The 19,039-nt window shown below is 44.4% G+C and overlaps 1 protein-coding gene and 1 long non-coding RNA gene across 6 annotated transcripts in view; one reads left to right on the plus strand and one right to left on the minus strand.

Annotated features, from left to right (window-relative positions):
* LOC130295803 (uncharacterized) overlaps positions 1–19,039 on the plus strand; it is a 73,921-nt gene that overhangs the window by 38,528 nt on the left and 16,354 nt on the right. The gene's annotated exons all lie outside the window — the stretch shown is intronic.
* Positions 1–19,039, minus strand: part of ARHGEF2 (Rho/Rac guanine nucleotide exchange factor 2) — a 157,062-nt gene that overhangs the window by 34,008 nt on the left and 104,015 nt on the right. The window contains exon 1 of one of the 5 annotated variants that reach the window (XM_056546932.1): positions 14,764–14,974. The exons of the other annotated variants lie outside the window; for them this stretch is intronic. Coding sequence (XP_056402907.1) covers positions 14,764–14,826 — 63 coding nt within the window. The 5' untranslated portion in view covers positions 14,827–14,974. Of the gene's footprint in view, positions 1–14,763; positions 14,975–19,039 lie in introns of those variants that run through there. 5 annotated transcript variants of the gene reach the window in all.

The raw sequence follows: 19,039 nt of genomic DNA on the forward strand, positions 1-19,039 counted from the left end.
TCAGAAAAGAAGTCCTCCCCTCAGGTGTCTGTGAGCGACAACAGCTGTTGGTCTAATGCTTGTGGTTGTCTCTCCCAATAGTCCCGAAGACATAAACACTCGTGCGCTCTGAATGGGGAGAAGGAGGTTGGCAGATTTCTTATGGCTTTTCTCACCCAGAAGATAAGGATCATGCAGTTGTATTCCAACGTACCCATTCCTTTGTCTGCTGCCGGGAAAGACCTAGGAGGCCAAAGTACACGTTAGGGGGTTGCCCGATTCTGCCGATATTAGGACAACACTTTTCTAATGTGTATGGTCATAAAAATGAATAGGGCATTGGTTTTCAATTTGTGGCTCACTATCTATTGGAAAACAATGTGGAGGCCCCCATACACAGTAGATGGCCAGTTTTGCCATATCTGCTGGTTTGGTGACCCTTCTCTAATATGTATGGCTAGGTTTTTATCGATCGGGGTCTGACCAATGATTAGAACGAGCAGGGAGAGGAGCGTGAAGCTGCGTAATTCTCTCACCACTCTGTGTCAGACCAGGAAAGCCCATAGACTTACATTATGAATCCATCCTGGTCACGTGACACTGAGCCAGGAAAGAACGTGCGAAGAGTACACTTTTCCAGGCTCGATCTCATGATCGGTCGTGCTTAGACCCCGAAAAATCACAATATCAGGCCTGGAGAAGGGATTCACACCTCACACGATTCTCACCCGGCTCAGTGTCATGTGACCAGGATGGATTCATGTGACACTGAGCCAGGAGAAAACACGCTAACACCACACTTCTCCAGCGTTCGCTTAGCGTGTTCTGTGTCTTATGACCAGAACAGACTCATAATCTAAGACTATGGGCCGCAGTGGATCAAAACTTTTGATCTGTCTCCACAACATATCAAATGTGTTTTTATTTTTCATAACACTGCCCATTTAAAAAAATTAGTAGGGCATTGATCTCCAATCTGCGGATTTGAAGCTATTGCATATCTATTGTGAGGCCCCCGTAAACAAGATTTGCTGGCCATTCCCACTGAAATCCACAAGTTCAGCTTATACACGTCTAGTGTATATGACCAGCGTAAGTCCTCTCTCCCTATTCAGAAGACATGCACACTCGCCCCAAGTCATACATGCATGTGTATGAGGGGAAAATCAGGAAACAGCTATCGCATGTGTATAGCAGAATATATCTAAGAAAACCATAAAGCAGCAGAGCTCTGGTTGTGTATAGTATACATGGTGCCACTTTCGGCATCAGAGTTTGCTTGCCGGATGAGTCACGAGAGAGAAGAATAAACCTTTATTCTCGGCGCGATCAGAGCAATTTAGATAAAGTTTTTATAAGGTAGCCTTAAAAAAAAAAAAACGCATTTCAGTGCATTGGAACCCCTTCATCAGGATATTGTCAGCCCCTTTAATATACTTTGTTTAAAAAAATTAAGTTTTCTATGTTTTATTTGTGCTTAAAAAGGCTCAAGAGCACATTTCCCCATCCCATACACAGACTTAGAACCGAAGTTCAAAAACAGGAAGTGCCGCCTGGAGTGCTGAGGGGGTGTGTCCAACCAACAGCATATGGCAGTTAAGTGTGAGAGGAGCTATGATTGGATGAGGCTGGACACACACCCCTCAGCACTCCAGGCTGCACTCCAGGTGTTTGGACTCTGGTCCTAAGTCTGTTTTTTTTTAATTTACCATAAGGAGTTCAATAGCAAAAATTAGTTTTAATGAGAGTGACCCTTTAAGCTACATAATAAAAGAAGTTTATAATTGTCTGAATTAGGCTATGGTCACGTGGCGGAATGTCCGTGCAGAATTCCGCCAGAATATTTAATTTTGCAGACACCGGAATTGGGAAATCATAATTCTAGCGTCCGTAAAAAGAATAGACTTGCTATAAGACCGCACATTTCCAATCAGTCCTAATGCCTGCCGGACTATTTAAAATTTGCGGAATGTCTGCCCAGTGTTTTCCGTGTGGACATTCCGCACATTTCACGCCGTGTGAATTTGGCCGTACTCTCTGCTTGGTGGATTGTGCCGTGAATCCGGTATCTCTCCTCTCTCTCCATTAACTATGTGTATAGCAGAAACCTAGATTTTAGCTTCCTTGGGTTTCGGGGAAAAATAGAAAATTAAACAGAAGGAAAACACATTGCATAGATCCAGACAGTATATTTTATTATTAAAGGGGTTATCCAGGAAAAAACTTTTTTATATATATCAACTGGCTCCGGAAACTTAAACAGATTTGTAAATTACTTCTATTAAAAAATCTTAATCCTTCCAATAGTTATTAGCTTCTGAAGTTGAGTTGTTGTTTTCTGTCTAACTGCTCAATGATGATGTCACGTCCCGGGAGATGTGCAGTTCCTATGGGGATATTTTCCCATCATGCACAGCTCCCGGGACGTGACATCATCATTGAGCAGTTAGACAGAAAACTTCAGAAGCTAATAACTATTGGAAGGATTATGATTTTTTAATAGAAGTAATTTACAAATCTGTTTAACTTTCCGGAGCCAGTTGAGATATATATATATATATATATATATATATAAAAAAAGTTTTTGCCTGGAATACCCATTTAAGGTTGTTCTTTTCTGTCTAAGTGCTCTCTAATGACAACTGTCTCGGGAACCGCCCAGTTTAAAAGCAAATCCCCATAGCAAACCTCTTCTAAACTGGGCGTTTCCTGAGACAGGTGTCATCAGAGAGCACTTAGACAGAAAAGAACAACCTTAACTTCAGAAGCTCATAAGTACTGAAAGGATTAAGATTTTTTTAATAGAAGTCATTTACAAATCTGTTTAACTTTCTAGAGCCAGTTGATATATATGAAAAAAAAGTTTTTTCCTGGCATACCACTTTAATATATACGAATTGGGAGAGAAGACAGAGCCACGGCGCTAAATGTGTACTGGAGCAGAAATACACCGACCACAGAAGAAAGTTAATAGTCAGGAAGGAAAGGGCAGGGCGCCATTCTGAGACGATGACACGCTCGCCTGTAATCACAATGGGCCGCTTACACGAATTCACTCCAATGCCTTTGATCTGAAAAGGCCAGAGAGGGGGGGACCGGCTGAAATATTCCAGACCCCTTGTCTTGAACGGTTGCCATATTGTGTATATGTCAGCTACGTCTGTCATGTCTCCCGTCTCCGCTAATAGGGAATACATTAAAGGGCCCCAATTATCACGAGAATCTGGTCTTGGTCCTGCAAGATCAACATCTCAGTATCTTCAGCTTCAATACTAAAGTGGTCTCCAGCTGTTGCAAAACTACAACTTCGCAGCAAGCCCGGACAGCCATCGGCTGTTGTAGTTTTGCAACAGCTGGAGGACCACGGTCTTAAAGGAGTACTCTGGTGGAAACGTAATTTTTTTTAAATTTTTTTTTATCAACTGGTGCCAGAAAGTTAAACAGATTTGTAAATTACTTCTATAAAAAAAATCCTAATCCTTCCAGTACTTATTAGCTGCTGAATACTACAGAGGAAATGATTTTCTTTTTGCAACACAGAGCTCTCTGCTGACATCACGAGCACAGTGCTCTCTGCTGACACCTCTGTCTTGGTCCAACAAGATCAACATCTCAGTATCTTCAGGTTCAATATTGATGTGGATATTGGTGAATCTTAAGCAGCGTTCTGGTGGAACAGGATGTGTTGGTCCTTATGATAATACTTCCTGTCGTCTGCATGTACGGCCATGTCCCCAAATCGATGTGGATGGTAAATCCCCCATTATACTTTACCTACTAAAGTGGTCTCCAGCTGTTGCAAAACTACAACTCCCAGCAGGCCCAGACAGCCGTTGGCTGTCCGGGCCTGCTGGGAGTTGTAGTTTTGCAACAGCTGGAGGACCACGGTCTTAATGGGGTACTCCGGTGGAAATTTTTTTTTATTTTTTTATCAACTGGTGCCAGAAAGTTAAACAGATTTGTAAATTACTTCTATTAAAAAATCTTAATCTTCCAGTACTTATTAGCTGTTGAATACTACAGAGGAAATTCTTTTCTTTTTGGAAGACAGAGCTCTCTGCTGACATCACGAGCACAGTGCTCTCTGCTGACACCTCTGTCCATTTTAAGAACTGTCCAGAGTAGGAGAAAATCCCCATGGCAAACATATGCTGCTCTGGACAGTTCCTAAAATGGACAGAGATGTCAGCAGAGAGCACTGTGCTCGTGATGTCAGCAGAGAGCTCTGAGTTCCAAATCGAAAAGTATTTCCTATGTAGTATTCAGCAGCTAATAAGTACTGGAAGGATTAAGATTTTTTTTAATAGAAGTCATTTACAAATCTGTTTAACTTTCTGGCACCAGTTCATTTAAAAAAAAAAAAAAAAAAGAGTTTTCCACCGGAGTACCCCTTTAAAGTACTGGTCTCCTCATACAGGGCTGTACCTTCTACAGTGTTGAAGATTAATAGTAAATTATATGACCCTGCATTACATATACACAGCGCTGTCATTACACCGTCACATACCATGACGTGACATCCATGATTCAATGGCAGCTCACAGGACCCTACTGGGATAATAGAGTGGTGCAGGGCTTCTATAATGCAGCATTAAAATACTATATGGCTAAATAATAATAATATTCACTGTGTGAGAAAGTTATATTATGTGAAGAAACACAGCGAAATGCAATCACTGCTCTATATCCTGGTGATCTGGTGTATATACTGATCAGTATAGTGACCTCTCACCAGTGATGTATATATATAGTGATATCACTGCTCTCTATATCCTGGTGATCTGGTGTATATACTGATCAGTATAGTGACCTCTCACCAGTGATGTATATATATATATAGTGATATCACTGCTCTCTATATATCCTGGTGATCTGGTGTATATACTGATCAGTATAGTGACCTCTCACCAGTGATGTGTATATATATATATAGTGATATCACTGCTCTATATCCTGGTGATCTGGTGTATATACTGATCAGTATAGTGACCTCTCACCAGTGATGTATATATACAGTGATATCACTGCTCTCTATATCCTGGTGATCTGGTGTATATACTGATCAGTATAGTGACCTCTCACCAGTGATGTATATATATATAGTGATATCACTGCTCTCTATATCCTGGTGATCTGGTGTATATACTGATCAGTATAGTGACCTCTCACCAGTGATGTATATATATAGTGATATCACTGCTCTCTATATCCTGGTGATCTGGTGTATATACTGATCAGTATAGTGACCTCTCACCAGTGATGTATATATATATAGTGATATCACTGCTCTCTATATCCTGGTGATCTGGTGTATATACTGATCAGTATAGTGACCTCTCACCAGTGATGTATATATATAGTGATATCACTGCTCTCTATATCCTGGTGATCTGGTGTATATACTGATCAGTATATAGTGACCTCTCACCAGTGATGTGTATATATATATATATATATATATATATATATATATATATATATACATATAGTGATATCACTGCTCTCTATATCCTGGTGATCTGGTGTGTATACTGATCAGTATAGTGACCTCTCACCAGTGATGTATGTATATATATATATAGTGATATCACTGCTCTCTATATCCTGGTGATCTGGTGTGTATACTGATCACTATAGTGACCTCTCACCAGTGATGTATATATATATATAGTGATATCACTGCTCTATATATATCCTGGTGATCTGGTGTATAGTACTGATCAATATCACTGTGATATCACTGTATATACAGGTCCTGGAAATAAACTAGTTAATGTCCTTGATGAATATACACAAAGCCTGTTATGTAACCCCCATCTGGACCATCAGATAGACACTGTGTTGTGGACATGTTTTAGTTCGCAGACGGTTAAAATTAAGGCCTAGAAATACAAATCTGGATAAATGATCTTTTCTGCTGGCGCTCGAGCAATCAGCGGTGATTATATACGGCATTATTTGTGGAGACGAGTCCTCGTGCTGCTTCCCATCTCCGCAGATGCAGAGAGATTACACAATGAGTTGGATGCTGGTCAGAGGCTGTGAAACGCGTGACCAGTGACACAGATGTTTACAGTCCTCTCCTAGTTCTGCTATTCATTACCATTGTGTTATAGAAAACACCTAACTACTTGCATATTATTTACATTTATGAATAAATGTCATGATTGTCTAGTAAGATCTGCATATCTTTGTCAAGAAATGGATAGGCAGCAGTGACATCACTGAAAATACAGCCTATTCATCACTAGAGATCAGCGGTGACATCACTGAGAATACAGCCTATCCATCACTAGAGATCAGCAGTGACATCACTGAGAATACAGCCTATTCATCACTAGAGATCAGCGGTGACATCACTGAGAATACAGCCTATCCATCACTAGAGATCAGCGGTGATATCACTGAGAATACAGCCTATCCATCACTAGAGATCAGCGGTGACATCACTGAGAATACAGCCTATCCATCACTAGAGATCAGCGGTGACATCACTGAGAATACAGCCTATCCATCACTAGAGATCAGCGGTGACATCACTGAGAATACAGCCTATCCATCACTAGAGATCAGCAGTGACATCACTGAGAATACAGCCTATCCATCACTAGAGATCAGCGGTGACATCCCTGAGAATACAGCCTATCCATCACTAGAGATCAGCGGTGACATCACTGAGAATACAGCCTATCCATCACTCGAGATCAGCGGTGACATCACTGAGAATACAGCCTATCCATATAATAGAGATCAGCGGTGACATCACTGAGAATACAGCCTATCCATCACTAGAGATCAGCAGTGACATCACTTAGAATACATCCTATCCATTCACTAGAGATCAGCGGTGACATCACTGAGAATACAGTCTATCCATCACTAGAGATCAGCGGTGACATCACTGAGAATACAGTCTATCCATCACTAGGGATCAGCAGTGACATCACTTAGAATACATCCTATCCATTCACTAGAGATCAGCGGTGACATCACTGAGAATACAACCTATCCATCACTAGAGATCAGCAGTGACATCACTTAGAATACATCCTATCCATTCACTAGAGATCAGCGGTGACATCACTGAGAATACAGTCTATCCATCACTAGAGATCAGCGGTGACATCACTGAGAATACAGTCTATCCATCACTAGGGATCAGCGGTGACATCCCTGATTTCCCCAGTCTTCTGTAACTTTTTGTGATCCAGTATGATGATTTTGGTGCCCTGGACTCCTTACAGTCTATAGATGTCCCCGTAGTCAGTGACCTGGATAACATGCAGCCTCTGTATTTCCTGGTTCTCACTCCTCCATTCTTCCTCTACACCAGACCAAGTTTAGACAATGGTCACGTCTGATCAATTTTATGTCACAAAACAATGGAACCTCAGTGGGGAAGGGAAGGGGGGGGGGTGTCCCTGGAGGGCAAAAGAAACCAACATGGCATCAAACAGATATTGAACAACAAAGCCCCACAAGAGACGACACAAAGGGTCCCACATACCCAGGAAAGACTCCTCAGGAACAACAAATGATCTGACTGTCCACGACTCTCATCAGTCCGTGAATGCGGCGGATACATAACGCGGACTGTTCTAGACAGGACCACACAAAAATAACATTCATTGCAAAATATTATGATCCGGATTAGGAGTTTATAATATGTGATGATGTTATTACATCAAGACATTTATCAGACGCCTGTGAACTTATTCATCCCCATCGGAACTTTTACAGCAAATTTCCCACGTACAGAGACGTACGACAATAGGAACAATTCTCTACGTCAAAGAAACATCTAAAGTTTGTGAAAAACTTATTGCAATTTATCTGAGGGGGGGTCGGATTTAAAAATGTTTTAATTTGAAATACTTTTTTAAAATCCTATAGAATTCGGAAGTAGGCTGAAGGAGCGGCGGCTCAGTGACTGCACAGGAAAAGATCTGACAGTCCAGGTGTGGAAGACAATGCTGCGCTAGTGTCTGTACCACGCATTTCAAGGCTAAGGGAAAAACAAAGAAAACCCTCATTGTGCCCACTTCATAGTCCACGTCAATCGCTCTTATTGTAAGATGTAGGAGGGGAAACTCAAGAAAAGTCATCTCTGCTTCCTGTGGTATGTAGTCAACATTTTGCTACATCCTTTAATCCGGATAAATTTAATAATTTGGAAATCCCATTGATGCCGAACTGGCAGGAATTCGATCGTGCAGAGATTTAATAACAAAAAGGCTTGTTTCCTGCACTATAATTCTAAAAGAGGAATTAAGTTGAAGATGTCAGTATATAAACAGAAGTAAATATAAATATATACTCTGCCTATCTGCCACCTTCACGGGTTACGAAAATTAGATGCAAATACGAAAGAAAAACCTCATTACGCCTTTAAGAGAATTCGCTGAATCATTAGAAACGCCCATACTAATCATATTGCACAGTGTTCTATTAGGATACAACCATAACACACAGAGGTTTCTCTAAGATGATATCTCTACATGATATCTGTTCTGGCAAAGCGGAAGAACTGGTAAAACAGAGATACCAGGCTAATGCCATGATCCTGATCCGGCAGCGGATCCACCCCAAATATGACCCAGTATCACAGGAACTGGATCTATAACGTTTTATAGGCCAGGCTGGTTGGTCTATCACACTGTGCTATTGTTCTCTGTTATCAGTCAACACCAACCCACACCCAGGATTGTCACACGGAATAGGAGGTTTGGGGATTCCAGAGATCATATATATGTACCATCTGAGCCGTCTGCACTTGCCCTCGCCTGCCCGCTCGCCCTCATTGCATGTCCTTGATGAGCATTCCCCGGTTATCTATACAAATAGCTGGAATATCTGGTTAGAGGACACGGAGCCATGCGGTACATAGATCTACTGAGAAAAGAGACACACGTGCTCCTAGTGCGGTACTTTAAAAGATTTTTGGCAAAATGTGAAGATTTACACTTACCAGAAGATGTTACGCTAAGGCATAACCTTCCCCCCCAGGAAGAAGAAAACATTTCGCGCCCCCCACGCGACTGTAAATAGTATCATTTGTCTATAAAATTGTTATAAGTACACCTCTGCATAACACTGTATCCTTATTAATGTATATGAGGCTCTGTACACTGAGGACAAGCAGGGATCTGTACACTGAGGACAAGCAGGGCTCTGTACACTGAGGACAAGCAGGGATCTGTACACTGAGGACAAGCAGGGATCTGTACACGGAGGACAAGCAGGGCTCTGTACACTGACGACAAGCGGGGCTCTGTACACTGACAACAAGCAGGGCTCTGTACACTGACAACAAGCAGGGCTCTGTACACTGACAACAAGCAGGGCTCTGTACACTGACAACAAGCAGGGCTCTGTACACTGACAACAAGCAGGGCTCTTTACATGGAGGACAAGCAGGGATCTGTACCTGAGGACAAGCAGAGCCTGTACAAGAGAGAGCAGGGCGGCGGGCGCACTGCTCGGTGGCACAGTGAACTCCGACATGGTGGGCTGCTGCGCTTAGACGTGAGGTCACGTCACCCTGTTGACGTGACCTCACATCTGAACGTAGCAGCGCGCCACGCCGGAGTTCAAAGCGCCTCTCCCGGGCAGCCACACTGACAACCCAGGGCCGTAAGTAAGATCCAGCCGTAGAGTTGCTAGGCAACCGACGCAGTGTGGGACGCCGCTTTACAAGTGAGTCGGGCCCCCCTTTACGGAGCCAAGGGGGGGGGGGGTGCGCCCCACTATTTGAGAAGCACTGCGCTAAGGGCACAACACCATATCACGTGTAGACAAGTGAAATCTGTATGCAGCCTTGATCCTCTGGTCAGGTCCTCACCCACCGGCTAATAATGACAGACAGCAAACGTCTCAGAAAAAAATGGATCTTAGGCGCAGCTACAGTGGAAGACAGATGACGATATCGGTGGATTTACTTCGTAAGGGTTATTTAAAGGCACAACAGCAACGCGTTTCTAGCCCGCAAAGGGCACTTCCTGAGGAAGTGCCCTTTGTGGGCAAGAAACGCGTTGCTGTTGTGCCTTTAAATAAACCTTAAGAAGTAAATCCACGGATATCGTCATCTGTCTTCCACTGTAGCTGCGCCTGACTAACATCCATTTTTTTCTGAGACGTTTGCTGTCATAGATTTACTGATAACATGGCGCAGTATCACACATGATGGGCTTAGATACTTAGGTTCTGGGACTTTTTAGATACATCCTCCGTCTCTCCTCACTATATGGCGTCACTTTTGTGATTCACCCACCAGTATCAGCCAGTAATTACCAGTCTGGTTACTCATTACAGTGTATGGTAACATGTCACCTCATACATACACCCCCATCCTTCTGTCTCCCACATCAGCTAAGGGTCCACTCACTTAACCCTCTCAGGCACGGCCATTTCTTGTCCTGGCACTGACTCACTTCAGAGAGTTTGTTCATTCTCAGGTTGTGAAATAAGAGGGTATTGCACAAGTCCACCTCTTACACTGCCCCTCACCTATCCTCCTTAGATCATGGTTGTCATAGACCAGACCATCTAAAGCAGGTTCTGCCTTCTGTCCGGTGAGACCCCCACACGCTGTTTCCTTACACACTATATGTGATCCGTTCTCTGGCCGCCTTCACACCAGACAATGATTTTCACAACTCCAACATAAAATAACAGATGCCAGGCTCAAAAACTTTCCCACGCAACACTCAAGACAACTAAAAACTGGGAAGTCCCTGCACCCCACCCATCGGATAGAGGTATACTACTGCAACTTCTGTCATTCTCGGTCTATATTCCAAGATAATACTGTCATATAGAACCTGCATAATACCACTATAGAGTGCCAAAATAACAGTCCTATAAAGCCTGTATAATACTGCCATATGGTGCCAATATAAGTCATATAGAGCCTGTATAATACTGCTATATAGTGTGAGTATAACAGTCATATAAAGTCCATATAACACCACCATATAATGCCAACATAACACTGTCCTATAGAACCCGTATAATACCGCCATATAGTGCCAAGACACTGTCCTATAGTGCCTGTGTAATACTACCACATAGTGCCAAGATAACACTTTCATATAAAGCCTGTATAATACTGCCATACTGTGCCAAGATAAGTCAGAGTTTTTATAATACCGCTATATAGTGCTAATATAACAGTCATATAGAGCCCATATAATGTTGCCATAAACAAGCCATACAACACCATTTACTGCTTTATAAAACATAATACCTCTACAACAATATTTTTCTTTTATAACCCACTTACCATACCATATACTGCTATATAGTTTCCACTCACTCCACAGCAGGGAATGTATGCAAGATGTAGTCTTCTCCTTACACAGTTCTCTCTCTAAAAAGGATACGTTCCCTCTGCAACTTATTAGGGTTACCCCTGTCCTGACCATTCTTCCAGAATAAAATAACATATAATAAAGGGATCTCTTCTGTAATGGTAAGTGGGTGCTGAAGATCAAGAATATTACTGGTGATAGGATAGGAATAAGGGACTATCGGTAACATCCTAGAACACAGTACTGCAGACTGTAGGAAACTAGAACAAAGTACTGCAGACTGTAGGAACCTAGAACAAAGTACTGCAGACTGTAGGAACCTAGAACAAAGTACTGCAGACTGTAGGAACCTAGAACAAAGTACTGCAGACTGTAGGAACCTAGAACAAAGTACTGCAGAGTGTAGGAACCTGTAACAAAGTACTGCAGACTGTAGGAACCTAGAACAAAGTACTGCAGAGTGTATGAACCTAGAACAAAGTACTGCAGACTGTAGGAACCTGTAACAAAGTACTGCAGACTGTAGGAACCTAGAACAAAGTACTGCAGAGTGTATGAACCTAGAACAAAGTACTGCAGAGTGTATGAACCTAGAACAAAGTACTGCAGAGTGTATGAACCTGTAACAAAGTACTGCAGACTGTAGGAACCTAGAACAAAGTACTACAGAGTGTATGAACCTAGAACAAAGTACTGCAGAGTGTATGAACCTAGAACAAAGTCCTGCAGACTGTAGGAACCTAGAACAAAGTACTACAGAAACCTAGAACAAAGTACTGCAGACTATAATTACCTGAAATACAGATTGTAATAACCTGGAACGACTACTATAATAAGAGCGACAGGTTTCTTTGTGATCTCGTGTCCAGCTGCTTATCGGTACACACAGATGTCAGTGAGCTTCCGTCATAACACAACCACAAAAACACAACGCTCCATCAGCTTCCTCCTCAAACTAATGGCCAGGACTAGATCTTAGAGTGACAACTGTCTGATATCTCAGAGAAACTTTCATCCAACACCTCCACAGAATAGTGATGTCATTCTACTGACAGCTTAACATGTGACCTGACAATCCAGGAGACCGGCATCTAACCTAACAAGCTAGGGACCAACATCTTACCTGACAACCAGGAGACCAGCATCTAACATGACAACCCAGGAGACCAGCATCTAACCTGACAACCTAGGGACAAACATCTTACCTGACAACCAGGGGACCAGCATCTAACCTGACAACCTAGGGACAAACATCTAACCTGACAACCAGGAGACCAGCATCTAACCTGACAACCTAGGGACAAACATCTTACCTGACAACCAGGAGACCAGCATCCAACCTGACAACCCAGGAGACCAGTATCTAACCTGACAACCTAGGAGACCAGCATCTAACCTGACAACCCAGGATAACAGTATCTAACCTGACAACCTAGGAGACCAGCATCTAACCAGACAACCAGTGGGACCATCATCTAACCTGACAACCTAGGGACCAACATCTAACCTGACAACCCAGGAGACCAGCATCTAACCTGACATCCTCACTATACAAAATGTAAATCACCTGTGTTGTCTGGCTTGCTGACAGACAGCTAGGTTGTCAGGTTATCCCCTTGGTTGTCAGATTAGGTAATGGTCAGACACTTGTCAGATGAGATGATGGATAGCAGGGTACAAGTTAAAGGGGTACTCCGGCCCTAAGACATCTTATCCCCTATCCAAAGGATAGGGGATAAGATGTCTGATCGCAGGGTTCCCACCGCTGGGGACCCCTGCAATCTCACATTCCGCACCCACCTTTGTGAGCTCTCCGCAGTGAGTGTGAAGTGTCACACCCCCTTCCATAGACTTGCAATGAGGGGGCGGGGAGTGATGTCACACGGGACAGATTCGTGACGTCACGATATTCCAGCCCGTGGTTGTGACGCTTCACACTCGCTGTGAAGAGCTCACAAAAGGTGGGTGTGGAATGAGAGATTGCAGGGGTCCCAAGCAGCGGGACCCCGTGATCAGACATTTTAGGGCCGGAGTACCCCTTTAACCTGAACCCAGCTATCCATCATCTCATCTGACAAGTGTCTGACCATTACCTAATCTGACAACCAAGGGGATAACCTGACAACCTAGCTGTCTGTCAGCAAGCCAGACAACACAGTTCATATTGTATTCTCACTTATACAGGGGATCTCTACCTAACCTGACAACCCATCTGCCCATCATATTACCTGACAACCTATCTGATTATAATCTAACCTGACAACCTTGGGGATTATAGCTAAGCCTTACAGCCTGTGTGTCAATCATGTAACCTTACAAGCCATGTATCTATCAAACAACCTGACAACCCATGGGTCCATCATGTAATCGGTCAACTGATATTTCCATCATGTAACGAGCCACCTTTCTGATCAGCCACCTCTTCTGATCTCCCAAAATGGAGATCCGAACCTCCCAACAATTAAAGCGGACATCTGAAGCCTCCGACCAGCACCTGGGCCATCCGTGACACCTGATGACTGAGGTGTCCAGCACCTCCTCATTGTCACCTAATGAAGCCAACACCTAATCCTGAGTCATCCTGTTTTCTGCACTGTCCAGTGATGATAAAGGGACTAGTGGTCCTAGTTATAGCCAGGATGCCCAATATCTACAGGACGAATCTCACTGCACGGTGTATACTATAAACGCTCTGCCTCAAACATGCAAAACTTTAGCAGAAATGTCTAGGAAGAAACATGTTACAAAAATTCCCAATATACACCGTAGAAAAAAGAAGAAAGGAGACTAGACTGCGAGATCAGCGGCGCTGTCTCCTCATACCCATCAATGCCAAATAATGAATACTATATCAATTAACCCCATGACCACTATAATACCCCCTGCCGGGTGAGCTGACAACAAAGGATGTCCCGAAAAAAAAAAATAAGTGTCTGCCTCTTCTTATCGCTGTTCAAGATGTAAGCTCACTTCCCGCACATGGTGTACAGGAAATCACAGTTCTCTATGGGGGAATTTGATGGTTTAGTGGCGCTCAAGTTGCAGCCACATGTCATGAAAGGCGATTATCTGCAGCGTGGTTCGGAGTGAGTGGGTGGAAGACCCTGTGGGCCCAATAAACCAAACACGAAAGGAGTCTGACCACGGCGCTGATGGCTGTCACACCTGAAAGGGACCCTGCACTGGAATTCCTTTCTTTGGCACAGCTAATGCCATAACCCTCTGAGGGCATTCTACCCATTGGGAGATGACGTGTTCTCGATATCCCCCTCTAGCAGTGACAGATGGTAATTGTGACCTAGGTTGAACAATGGAAGCACAAAAGACGGAATCCCCTCTAACCTTTTTTTTTTGTTGTTTTCCTTGGGGACCCACCCTTCCTGCCATCCACCAAACCTCATACACCAAGTGCATCTCTACCGCCACCCGCAGCAGTGACAACCCTGGAGACAATAGGAACCACCAAGGCACTGACCTTCAAGGCGATCTCCTTAGAGCGGTCTGCACGAGCTTTTGAGAACGGCTCAATCCGAGACATATCCTCCTAAGGCAGCTGTAAGGATCGGGCGGCTCCTCTCTTTGCCCCCTCCAGTTTTTCTTCAATCTATGAGTTTCACTACCTCTTGCCCAGAGAGACGAAGCTCACACACTGCCAGGGTGCATCTAGTCACAGGAAGTCACAGCCTCTGCTCATAGAATTCAAAACCAAACCCTCCACCCCCAGCTCCCAAACCGAGTCCATCCCATCCCACTACACAAGCAGAGGAGGGGTGTGGGGGGAAGGGGGAGTCCTCTGCACACAGTGCAGCTGTTGTGGACTATTATTCCTCCATTAACCCTCTAGAGATGACAAAGTGGTGGCAGACAACGAGCTTCTTGTGTCGACAAAACTCCACTTTTACCTCCAGCAAAACCGCTGTATGTCGCCCAACGTTCTTAGGATTCATTTATTTTTTTACAATCATCAACTATGAATGACTGGTGTCCCATCGTGCGACAGCCGCCCCCGCATACAGCATTATACGAAAGACCATTATATATAAAAGAAAAAAAAACATCAAAACTATAATATAAATATAGACTGCATACAAACGTGTTCCTTCATACAGGAATAAAGTTACATACAATCGTGACATTATTGTCGAAAGTCGCAAAAGTTATCACCATTTCTTTTCCCCTAGGAAATGCTGAATTTATACTGTAGTTCACCTACACTCTTTATACGGATGGAAATTTCAAACATCTAAACGTTTTCTGCATCGTACAACCAAAAATTCACTGTGGGGATCTAAAAGATATCCATAAAAATAAGATTAAAAATGATAGTTTGTCAGGTGAAATATAACAACGAAATATTGTTTTGTTGCCCTTCACATTAGAGACCTGACAATTTTGGCAGGATCGGCCAACTTACAAATGCGTATGGTGGTCTCCTGAATCACAGCACATGCAGATGATGGGGGGAATAGAGGGATCAGGCATGATGGATTTCTGCTTCCCAATCCCTTTGTTCTACAGAAGATAAGCCACCAGAGAAGTCTGAAGGGACAGAGGTGTCTGGCAGCTGTTTTCTTCCTTCCCCCACACATGACTGAGCCTAGAGTTCATGTGTATGGTGGGATCTGTAGAGATAGCTGTCACCTGAGCGTTCATGAGTATGGGGGGGGAGAGATTGCCTTCACCTGAGCGTTCATGAGTATGTGGGGGGGGGGGGTAAATAGGGAGAGATTGGCCTCACCTGAGCATTCATGAGTATGGGGGGGGGGATAGGGAGAGATTGGCCTCACCTGAGCGTTCATGAGTATGTGGGGGGGGGGAATAGGGAGAGATTGGCCTCACCTGAGCACTCATGAGTATGGGGGGGGGGATAGGGAGAGATTGGCCTCACCTGAGCGTTCATGAGTATGTGGGGGGGGGGGAATAGGGAGAGATTGGCCTCACCTGAGCACTCATGAGTATGGGGGGGGGGATAGGGAGAGATTGGCCTCACCTGAGCGTTCATGAGTATGTGGGGGGGGGGAATAGGGAGAGATTGGCCTCACCTGAGCACTCATGAGTATGGGGGGGGGGATAGGGAGAGATTGGCCTCACCTGAGCGTTCACGAGTATGGGGGGAGGATAGGGAGAGATTGGCCTCCCCTGAGCATTCATCAGTATGGGGGGAGGATAGGGAGAGATTGGCCTCCCCTGAGCATTCATGAGTATGTGGGGGGGGGGGGATAGGGAGAGATTGGCCTCACCTGAGCGTTCATGAGTATGGGGGGAGGATAGGGAGAGATTGGCCTCCCCTGAGCATTCATGAGTATGTGGGGGGGGGGGGATAGGGAGAGATTGGCCTCACCTGAGTGTTCACGAGTATGGGGGGGGGGGGGTAGGGAGAGATTGGCCTCACCTGAGCATTCATGAGTATGGGGGGGGGGGGAATAGGGAGAGATTGGCCTCATCTGAGCATTCATGAGTGGGGGGGGGAGGGGGAGAGATTGGCCTCACCTGAGCATTCATGAGTATGTGGGGGGGGGGGGATAGGGAGAGATTGGCCTCATCTGAGCATTCATGAGTATGGGGGGGAGGGGAGGGGATAGGGAGAGATTGGCCTCACCTGAGCATTCATGAGAATGGGGGGGAGGGGGATAGGGAGAGATTGGCTTCACCTGAGCGTTCATGAGTATGGGGGGGGGGATTGCCTTTACCTGGGCATTCATGAGTGTGGGGGGGGGGGAATAGGGAGAGATTGTCTTCACCTGAGCGTTCACGAGTATGGTGGGATACGGAGAGATTGCCTTCACCTGAGCATTCACGAGTATAATGGGATACGGAGAGATTGCCTTCACCTGAGCGTTCACAAGTATGGTGAGATACAGAAAGATTGCCTTCACCTGAGCATTCATGAGTATGGTGAGATACAGAGAGATTGCCTTCACCTGAGCGTTCATGAGTATGGTGGGATACGGAGAGATTGCCTTCACCTGAGCGTTCATGAGTATGGTGGGATACGGAGAGATTGCCTTCACCTGAGCGTTCATGAGTATGGTGGGATACGGAGAGATTGCCTTCACCTGAGCGTTCATGAGTATGGTGGGATACGGAGACATTGTCTTCACCTGAGCGTTCACGAGTATGGGGGGGGGGGGGATTTTAAGATTGTGCAAAATTGTTGCACAATAACTGCACGAAAATGTTGCACCAAATTACAGCCCAAAAATGACAGGCAGGCAATGATGAAACCCCCCCCCCCCCTTCTCTAAGTGTTTATGTGTATGGGTGGATTAGGAAGAATGCTGATGGTCAAGCAGAGCATCCATGTTTATAGAGGGGAAAGGGTAAGACAGATGTCGACCGATAGCACATTCATGTATATGTGAGGAATTAGGAAAGATAGCTGTAGGCCAATAAGAGCGTCCATGTGTATAGTCGGGGGGGGGGGGGAGCTGTAACCTGAGCTGAGAGTTCCTGTGAATGGGGGAATCGGGAGACAAAGGTGTCGACCAAATGCACTTTCATGTGTATGGAGGAGGAGCGGTGACCTGAACCGAGGGTACATGAGTATGAGGGGATCGGATAGATAGCTGTTGGCTAAGCAGTTTATGTGTATGGGGGGGGGGGACTAATAGCTGTCATGTATATGAGAGGATCGAGAAACATAGCTTTTGCCCAAATAAGCATTCAGGTGTGTGGTGAGATCTTTTTCTCAGGAGAAATCGTTCAGGATAATTTCTAGATTGTTCCTCCGCCCAAGGCCTTGGATCATAGAAGACCAGTGTGAACAACTCCAACGGCCAATATGGACTAAAACATTGTGCAAAACAATCATCCACCAGACTATTGCTTGTTCATCCACCAGACTATTGCTTGTTCATCCACCAGACTATTGCTTGTTCATCCACCAGACTATTGCTTGTTCATCCACCAGACTATTGCTTGTTCATCCACCAGACTATTGCTTGTTCATCCACCAGACTATTGCTTGTTCATCCACCAGACTATTGCTTGTTCATTCACCAGACTATTGCTTGTTCATTCACCAGACTATTGCTTGTTCATCCACCAGACTATTGCTTGTTCATCCACCAGACTATTGCTTGTTCCTCCACCAGACTATTGCTTGTTCATCCACCAGACTATTGCTTGTTCATCCACCAGACTATTGCTTGTTCATCCACCAGACTATTGCTTGTTCATCCACCAGACTATTGCTTGTTCATCCACCAGACTATTGCTTGTTCATCCACCAGACTATTGCTTGTTCATTCACCAGACTATTGCTTGTTCATTCACCAGACTATTGCTTGTTCATCCACCAGACTATTGCTTGTTCATCCACCAGACTATTGCTTGTTCATCCACCAGACTATTGCTTGTTCCTCCACCAGACTATTGCTTGTTCATCCACCAGACTATTGCTTGTTCATCCACCAGACTATTGCTTGTTCATCCACCAGACTATTGCTTGTTCATCCACCAGACTATTGCTTGTTCATCCACCAGACTATTGCTTGTTCATTCACCAGACTATTGCTTGTTCATTCACCAGACTATTGCTTGTTCATCCACCAGACTATTGCTTGTTCCTCCACCAGACTATTGCTTGTTCATCCACCAGACTATTGCTTGTTCCTCCACCAGACTATTGCTTGTTCATCCACCAGACTATTGCTTGTTCATCCACCAGACTATTGCTTGTTCATTCACCAGACTATTGCTTGTTCATTCACCAGACTATTGCTTGTTCCTCCACCAGACTATTGCTTGTT

The sequence above is a fragment of the Hyla sarda genome, chromosome 11 (genome assembly GCF_029499605.1).
Source record: "Hyla sarda isolate aHylSar1 chromosome 11, aHylSar1.hap1, whole genome shotgun sequence".
NCBI classification, from domain to species: domain Eukaryota; kingdom Metazoa; phylum Chordata; class Amphibia; order Anura; family Hylidae; genus Hyla; species Hyla sarda.